General features: G+C 48.5%; 1 protein-coding gene across 2 annotated transcripts in view; it reads right to left on the bottom strand.

Moving 5' to 3' along the window:
• Nucleotides 1–3,945: 3,945 nt before the first annotated feature.
• Nucleotides 3,946–9,162, bottom strand: part of GABBR2 (gamma-aminobutyric acid type B receptor subunit 2) — a 417,858-nt gene continuing 412,641 nt past the window's right edge. For both annotated transcript variants that reach the window (XM_005581209.5, XM_065530287.2), the window contains exons 18-19: nucleotides 8,906–9,023; nucleotides 3,946–5,554 (exon numbers count right to left, since the gene is read on the bottom strand). In XM_005581209.5, coding sequence (XP_005581266.2) covers nucleotides 5,389–5,554; nucleotides 8,906–9,023 — 284 coding nt within the window. In that variant the 3' untranslated portion in view covers nucleotides 3,946–5,388. The remainder of the gene's footprint in view (nucleotides 5,555–8,905; nucleotides 9,024–9,162) is intronic.

Here is a 9,162-nt window from a genome sequence, read left to right as displayed (position 1 = left end):
AGGCCAGGGAATATCTCCTCCATGTCGGAATATCTCCTGCATGTCGGAATATCTCCTGCATGTCAGAATATCTCCTGCATGTCTGAATATCTCCTGGTATCTCCTCAATACCAGGAGAGTTTCAGACAACAGTGAACCCCTCGTGGAGCCCCTCTGTATCCCACAGATTTCTTTTGGTTCTAAGTGACAGAAACCCTACTCTATGTAAGCGGAAAAGGGTATCTATTAGTTTAAAACCTAGAAGCTCAAGGATGGATGTATTTTTAGGTATCACTGGTCCTTGAGCCCAAATAATGCAATGAGAGCTCAGTCTCTCTCTTTTCATTGCCCTCAACATAGAGGGCAAGATTTCAAACTTCTTAAAAACATCAGGGGAAAGCTTTGATTGGCTGGGCTTGGTTAATGAGCATATCCCTGAACCAATCCTGTGTCCAGCAGTGGAAGCAAGGGCAGCCCTCCAGATTTTCTCCCTTCTGCTTTCCAGTAAAAGTAGGGCAGTGCTTCCAGAAGAGCTGCAGGAAGGCAGAGGTAGTTGCTGGTCAGGCAGAGGTGCTGATGGCTGCCAGTCTGCTTTATGAAGTCTACCCAGCACCACCTCCTCTCCCCAGCACTGGCTTCTAGGTCTGTGGATCCTGATTCTTGTAAAGAAGAAATTGCTGAGCACAGGGAACTGCCTGGAAGGGCAGGCCTTGGCTGGTGCCCCAGGCTTGCTGTTTCCAGAAACCTCTCCCATTCTTCCCTCAGAGCGGATCCCAGTGTTGTCTCCACATCCCAGGGTGAGGAGACCCCCAGACAGAGCTTTCTAAGAGGGCTTCAACTCCAGAAAGCCTTTCTTTGAGGTTAGGAAATACCCTTTTATTTTATTTTTAACTCAGAAATGAGCCAGTCATAACAAAAGGAAGACAGAATGCTTTTGAAGAAGAATGAAGAGCAATGAAGTGCACCATTGCTGTCTGGGCTCTTCCTGCTCATGGCCAAGCAAGGCATCACTTCAGTGATGTGACAAGGAGCATCTTCAACACTTGGGGCATTTCTCTCTTTCAAATGTGTTAAGAGGAGAGACCAAATGTTGTCTTGGCTGACTCCATATTTAGCGAGGCTATATAAAAATTTCTCAGTCTGTGGTAGCTGAGAAATGGCTCTATGGGGGCAGTGTCTCACTGCTGTGGTTGCACTATCTGTGGTAGAATAGGTTGGGAAGTGGACTGAGAAGAGCCGAGTCTCAAAACCAGGACATCTGGGTTCCATGCTGGCCCTCTCGTGACCTTCTGGTTGACCTTGGCTCCAGTTGCTGGGCCTCCGTTTCCCCATCTTTACTAGGAGGGGCTGGGCAAGATGACCGCTGCCATCCTTCTCTGCTCTAATTTCTGTGAGTCAAGGTCAGGTAGAAAAGGAAGACCACCTAAGATTCTGGTTGTTCCTGCCTTTGCCACAGCCTTATTAGGTGACCTTGGGTACGTATTCTTCATGTTGGGCCTGTTTCCCAACCTTGAACAACCCACATCCCGTAGGAAGGCTGCTCGAGCAGTGGTGTGGAGCAGCAGGAGCTGAGCAGGGGTCTCTCGGGCCAGGATTCAGACAGCCTGCTCCTTGGGAGGCTCCACGTTGAGGATCCCATGTCCCGGGAAACTCCAGCCTGGGACTGGCCCTCCAGTGGAGTCTGTGAGTCCAGTGCCCTCACTTCTAGGACTGCACCCAGTCATATGAACCTCGGGCCTCCCCAGCCTGCTGTGGCTACCTCTGCTTTTGCTTTGCCTTTAAGGCCCAGCAACCAATGTGGACATGCCTCGGTCAAAATGTTCAATTGTGCAAAGCCTTGTTGAAGCCTGTTCTGAGCCACGGGGAGGAACTGCTGCTCAGTGGAACGTCATGGAAGCAGACATGAGTCCCATCCTCAGGGAGCTCAGGGTCCAGAATGGGGAGGGGACAGCGTGGGCATGTACCCAGTACCATAGAGAGGGGCAATGTCCTCAGTCCAGAGCTAGGAAGAGAAGATCCCATTGAAGGGGATCTAGAGAGATGAGTCAGAGCTGCCAGCTGAGGCCCAGCACCCTGGAGAAATAAAAGTCTTTGGGGTGGTTCCACAGGCTCCAGGGGGATGGGGTGATGAGGCTAGAAAGGAGCATGGGGCCAAATCTCGACAGGCTGGCAAGGCCCCGAAGGGGAGTCGGGGTTGGGGAGGTCGTGGGTTTTCCTTATTAGTTAAGAATCTTGGGATTGCAAGTGATGGGAACCCAGCTTGAACTAACCTAGGCAAAAAGGGCAACATATCAGAAGAACAAAGAATCCAAGGAACGCCTGAACAACTGAACAGGTGAGGAGGGGCCCAGAGTGCCTTTAACCCTCCCGAAAACAGCTGGCGGAAACCCTGGGAAGTGCTCTGATTGGCTGGTCTTGGATAATGAGCATATTTCTGAACCAATCACTATGTCCGGGGGTGGGAGCAAGGATGGTGGGAGCAAGATTCCGTTCCAATAGGTCCCCTTCCTTACCAAAATCAGGGCTGTGCTTTCAGAGGAGCGTGGGAAGAGACGGCTAACCAGGTACTCTGACACCATCAACTCAGCTGTTGGTCCTGATTGTCTCTCTGTTGGCTCAAAAAAAAATTTTTTTTTTTTCTGTTTCATGGCAGACTAAATTTCTCTACGTGGAGGAATCCCGAGGAAGTGATTTACCGGCCCAGCCTGGGTCAGGTTCCCACCCTCGAATTAATCAGCTGTGGCCAGAGTTGGGGGTCACCTGGTAACAGGGCGGCTCTGCCGCTGTCAGCAGGAGGCTGGGATGGGCAGTTTATGAAGGCAGGGACAATGCTGAGCAGGCAACCCCAGAATTGTTCCCTGAGTTTCTAAGCGGAGGAATATGGCCCCATCTAACCTGCATTTTGGGATGAGTAGGCATTAAAGACGACAGGTTTTTTCCTTTTATTCATAAAAACAAATTTGCAACAATTTATTAAAAATCGATACCATGCAGTAGGGGTACGAGAAATTCCTCATTTACATTTGATTCTGGCAGTTCCAGTCTAATTTAAAGCGTTTGTGCACTAACATCATTGGAAAATGCCTTCAGGCCGAAGCCTCTTCAGAAATGGACGGTGTGTTTGTTGCATATAAAAGAACAGAACCATTAAATAGCTAGAGTCACTTCTGTGGGTCTTGTTATTTGCGAGGAAATTACAAAAAAAGGGTGAACCTACAGTATCAGTAAGACAGAGAATGTACTTCGTGAGTTAACCTAGAAGACGGCGCACGCTTAGGAGTCACAAAGGGTTACAGACGCACAGGCTCACCTCCGACAGTCCAATACTTTTGTTTGTTTGTTTTCCTGCTATGCTGGAATAATATTTCTACAGGTATTTTTTTTTGTGTGTGTGTGTGTATACATTATGTACAATTAATTGTCTCTTTCCCTTTGAAAAATTAATGTGGTCCTTTAAATTAAATTTGGTTTTGGTGAAATCAAGAAAGCAAGTAAATACTGGTAATACACAGTGAGTGACAACACCGATTTTTAGTGCCTAAACAGAGAATGACTTCAACTTGACCTGTGATGTGTTAACATTTTTTTTTTCCCTAAAAGCTACAGTACCTCCATAACCTCTCTTTGGGGAAGGGGAGCAGAAAGCTATGCTACGTGAAATAGGGTGCTTTGAAATGTTGGCGATGGTAAGATTCCTGTGGGCCCTTTTGTCAAAGCCTGGTGGAGAAAACAGTTTATTCCTGACTGCAGTGGTTCTGGGAAGAGATTATTGCCTGCCTGTTGAAGCTGCCAATAGGTTTCTTTAGGGAGTGAGCGAGCTGCTCAGTTGTGCAGACATCCTGGACGCTGTCATTCGGGCCTTTCTTGAGCAAAGAATGAACCTGTCTAGGAATGTCAGAAAAGTCACTGGGAGCTTCCCTCCAGCCCTGATGTTCTGGGTAGAGGGCTGTGTGGGAAGCTTCTCTGGGCCACAGCCCCGGCTGTAGGGAGGGCTGAAGGTCAGAGTCATACTCATACCTCACGGGTCAGGGCGGCTTCACTGTTTGGTACAAAGCTTTCCTGGACAAGATCAAGTTTCAATCCTCAGAGTGACCTTGTGAGGTAGGCAGGACAGGTGTTATTTCAACCCCAAGTTACAGAGGGGAAACTGAGGCTCAGAGAGACACTAGTGACCTGATCAAGGTCACGCAGGGAGTGGGCAGGGGACTGAGGACTTGAACCCAGGTCTGTCTGACTCCCAGGCCAGTGCTCTTAGGGGCTCAATTAAAAGGGAAGAATGATCTTATGAATGAGAATCAATCTGCTGACGGATCACCCCGGTGATCCCAAGGGGAGAGCTCACTGGCTTGTCTGGATGGAAGGCTGCCTTCTGGAAGCCAAGGGAAGCCCTCAGCCAGCAACTCTGTCCCCTGTGTCTACAGGGATGTCTTTTAGCAGAATGCCTCCGATTCACTTTGGTCAGAAACAAAGTTAGTGGGAAAAAAAAATCCCAGCCAGCCCTTGGGCCCTGATGAGAGAGGTTAAAGTGCACAATCTTTCTTTATCGTGTTTGCTGGGAACGGACATTCCATGATTAGCTCGGGTGGTCCCCCTGGTTACTGGGAGCACTCGATAGGAACACAAGGACATGGCCAACGTGGTGGGTGCATGACAGACTGTCGGTGAATGCTGCAGAGCGTGTCTGCAGTGACGTGCCCTAAATCCCCACGGTCCCCGGAATGGGTTTTATTGTGTTAACGTGTGGCATTTACCAGAGTAACAAACATCTCATTGGGTGACACAGGTCCCATCAGGAGCATGTAAGTCAGCCTGCTGCGGTGCCCCAGTGCTCTGCCTGCCTGCCCCAGGGCTGTGCCTGTCTGCGCTCCTGCAGACTCCCTGTTCCAGGAAGGCTGGGGTCGGCTGGCCTGGCAGCTGGGGGCCTGGTGGCCCTTCCCACCTCCTCCCCCAGAGTGGAGAAGGGCTAGCCTGAGGGGTCACAGCCAGTGATGTGTGTGCAGAGTGCAGAGGTGGTTTCTTCAGAAGCCCCTTGCCTCCTCCCAAGGCTGCTTGAGTCACTCTGTGACTTCCAGCTGGAGTTCTAGCGCCTCTCTCCTTGTCTAGATTTTTTTTTTTTTTTTGCAAGTTTGATATCCCAGCTCCTCCTTGCTTGCAGATGTTAAGGAAGAAGCCCCATTTCTGTTCCTCTTCTTTGTGAAGAAATAAGAACTTCACAAATAAGGCTCGAGGTCAGGTGCCAAGTCTCCCCCTGCCCCGTCCTGTCCACCTGAGTGCCATCCGAGTGGTCCTGAGAGGCCAGCCATGGTGCCCAGCTTCTCCGCAGCCAGAGCCGACAGTGTTTTTGCAGCAGACGCCTCTGCCCAGTGTGGTTCTGTCACGGGGGAGGCCCCGGGCCCAGGCCTCCCACCCTTACAGGCCCGAGACCATGACTCGGAAGGAGGGTGGCACATGTCTGTGGCGGGGGCTGGCGGTGGGGCTGACACAGGGGCTGACACAGCTGGCGTCCACGCCTCCGATGGATGGGAGGTAGGCGTGGTGGAGGATGGGGAGCTGGAGGGACAGCCGACGCTGGATGCTGGAGAGAAGGAGAGGGAGGAGTGTTAGTGTAGGCTAGCTGGGGGCTCACCAGAAAGTTCCTTGGACTCGCTTTGGCTAAAATATCTGATGACAGGAGTATATTTTTCTCTGAATCCAAGATCTGTCCATTCAATCATCTAACCATTCAGTCATCCAGCAGGTATTTAATGAGGGCTCATATGTACCAGCTACTGCCCTGGGAATAACCAGGGAGACTGGAACAAACAAGGGAGATGAATCTTCTTGAGCTTTGGTCCAAGATTTGGTGATTATTATAAATGTCCTAGCAGAAAAGATGCTCCTTGACTTATGATGGGTTACATTCCTACAAACCCATTGTAAGTTGAAAATATCATAAGTAGAAAAATGCACTTAATCCACCTAACCTACCAAGCATCCTAGCTTAGCCTCGCCTACCTTAAATGTGCTCAGAACACTTACATCAGCTTACAGTTGGGCCATGTCATCTAACACAAAGCCTATTTTATAAAAAAGTGTTAAATATCTCATGCAATTTACTGAATACTGTACTGAATGTGTATCACTTTCACACCATTGTAAAGCTGGAAAATGGTAAGTTGGGGACTGTCTGTATTACTAAGGACAAGGCTTTGCCTTTGTAATAGGGCTTTGCTGCAAACCAGACATTTCTCATTCTCTACTCTTACAAACCTCCCAGGGCTTTCAGTTCCGTCCCTGAAAGACTTCTCGCCTGCTCTATCCTTCCTCTCTCCCCTCTGCCTCTGCTTTGCCCAGGACCGCATCTCTTCTTGCTGGGCCAATTCCCACAGGCTTTCAGCTTCTTTGGTAACTAGTGTTATCGTTCCAACACAAGGAAGCCAAGGAAGGGACAAAAAGGACACTGATGTGATATTTGGGGCTCCCTAAGTTCTGTCTCTGGATCAGAAGTTTCCAGGTGAATCTTCCATTCTCTCCACCTGTAAGCCCTTCCCTCTGGCAGCCAGTTTCCCTGGAAACCCTGCTTCTGGGTGCTCTTCTGCTGTTTCCCTCCTGGAAGACTCTTTCTCTGCTTCCTGACATCATGAACTGTGTTTCCTTCAAGATCCAGTTTAAATATCACCTTGTTTGTGCTCACTATCTGCTAAGAGAACCCTTCCTCTGCTAAGCAGAACCCTTGGTAAATACTCAGAAATGAAGCCAGCAAAAGCTGGAGGCAAGGTGGAGCTGGGCGTGGGTTAGCAAATGATGGAGGAGCAGCAAGGGAAAAGGGAGCTGCCCTCTGACTCCCTTCTCATTGCCACACTCTTCTGGTCTTAATGACTGTCATGTCACTTTGTTGAAAAGGCTGCTTGTGGCAAATGTGCCCAGGTGACTGCTTCTCTGCTTGGCTCAGCCGCCTTCTTGCACAGCTCTCCATGGGTGCAACTTTCATACCGCATTCCTTGAGAGAAGGGACTGAGTTTTCATGGCTTCTTGTGTTCCCAGTCCCTGACCACTCCCGTGCAAAAAACCAAAGCACAAAAACCCCAGATCTTAACAAACACCCAATAGGCAAAAGAAATACTGCTGTTCCCATTATAAAGAAGAGGGGAAGAGTACAGAGTTCAGGGAACTTCCCCATGGAAACAAAACCAGAACCGAGGAAGTTGGAATTCTTGCTGCTTCTGTTCAACCACATTGTTTTGTGGTGGAGGCAAATCAATTCATGGGGGCAGCCTTATGCCAACTGGGTGTGCCCTTGGGGTTCATTTAGGTCACTGGTTGGTTCTGAGATAGATGAGTACAGATGAAGTGCTGCCCACATTTTCCAGAAAGACTCCTCCCAAGAGACACCTCACAGGTATGCATGGAACTACAGTGTTGGAGACCTCATTCTGAAGTTAAAGTTGAACCTGTATAATGTCAGCTGAAGTCTGTGTCTTAAGGTAAGATCATGCTGGCAAGAAGTCCAGGACAAAAAGGGAAGAATAAACTTTGACTTGGGAAAAGGGTACCCTGTCCAAGAAGCCAGGGCAGGGCTGTCTGCCTAGGCAAGGTGGGTGCTGTGGTTGTCAGAGCATTCTTCTGTCTGTGAGGATCCTGTTCACCTTTCCTTCATTCAACAAATGCTTGTCAAGAACCTACTCACTGGCAGAACCTGTGTTTGGTGCAGGGGACCCATGAAGGACTCATACCTTACTCTCAAGGTGCTTACACTCTACTGGAGGCAACTGCTAGGCAAACTGCTGACAAATTCCATGTAACTCTCACTCACTGTCCTGGACTGTAAGCTGGCCAGGCCTTGGAGCTAGTTGGGTTGATAGGCTATTAGCTCTAATACTAAGGAGCCCCAAATGATGCTGCAATTGGTGATTTGGCTGCTTTTGCTGGTTCCTCATTGCTTTTCACTTCCAGAGGCCAAGTTTCAAAGTTTGTATTTCTTTTCTCTTTTTTTTTTTTTTTTGAGACAGAGTTTCACTTTTGTTGCCCAGGCTGGAGTGCAATGGCTCGATCTCGGCTCACTGCAACCTCTGCCTCCTGGGTTCAAGCGATTCTCCTGCCTCAGCCTCCCGAGTAGCTGGGATTACAAGTGTGGGCCACCATGCCCGGCTAATTTTTTTGTACTTTTAGTAGAGATGGTGTTTCTCCATGTTGGTCAGGCTGGTCTCGAACTCCTGACCTCAGGTGATCCACCCACCTCGGCCTCCCGAAGTGCTGGGATTACAGGCGTGAGCCACTGCGCCCAGCCCAAAGTTTATATTTCTAACTTCTGCTTCCGATGTGCTATAAGATGGGAAGGTCTAAAATTGCCTGTGGGAACAAAGCTAACAGAGATGTTCAGGTCTTTGCTTAGATGTGACCATCTCATTGAGTCTTCTCTGACCACCCTATTTAAAATGACACTCCCTGACCCCCTTCTCTGCTTTTTCTCCAAAGCTCCTATTGTTTGACATGCCATATTTTGCTTTTTTATTAAGCTATCACCCTTCTAGATAGAATGGAAGCTCCATGAAGATAGGAATTTTAGTCCGTTTTCTTCACTGCTGTAACCCTAGCACCTATGCCTGACATACAGGAGGTCTCAGTAAACCGTCAAGTAAATGCATTGAGCAAGGTTAAATTTTACACATAACAAAGGCAGTGTGCTGCAGTAGAGAACATTGGATTTGATGTTGGACAGATGTGAGTTCAAGTCCTATTTCCTGCATGTAGCAATTGAGTGAGCTTTGGCAAGTCACCTCCTCTTTTTGAATATTAGTTTATTCATCTGTAAAAAGAGCATTGTAATTGGACTTCATCATGGGATGGCTGTGGAAAGCAAATAAAATAATGGATGTGAGAACATGGTGCGAATTGCAAACTCCTGTGCGGGAGTGACGTATTTAGTCTTCAAGGAGAAGGTACTTACTGTTCTGGAGAGTTTATATCTTCTATGGGATCTTTGCATGTTCGAGAGGGCTCTGTTGTGTTCCACTGTAGCTGGGGATTTTGATCGAGGTGATTTTTTAAAATGGCCTTTCCTCCATCTGAATGCAAAACAATACCACAACACGTTCTGTTAACTTAGTTTTTAAAAATCAACAATGCAACTTTTTGTAGGATGATACCCCAGGAGAGAGAATGCAAAAGAGCCCATTATCCCCCCGTGTTCTCTAAGCTGAGGTC

Source organism: Macaca fascicularis, chromosome 15 (assembly GCF_037993035.2).
Source record: "Macaca fascicularis isolate 582-1 chromosome 15, T2T-MFA8v1.1".
NCBI classification, from domain to species: Eukaryota; Metazoa; Chordata; class Mammalia; order Primates; family Cercopithecidae; genus Macaca; species Macaca fascicularis.
This window is presented reverse-complemented; position numbering and strand designations above follow the sequence as displayed.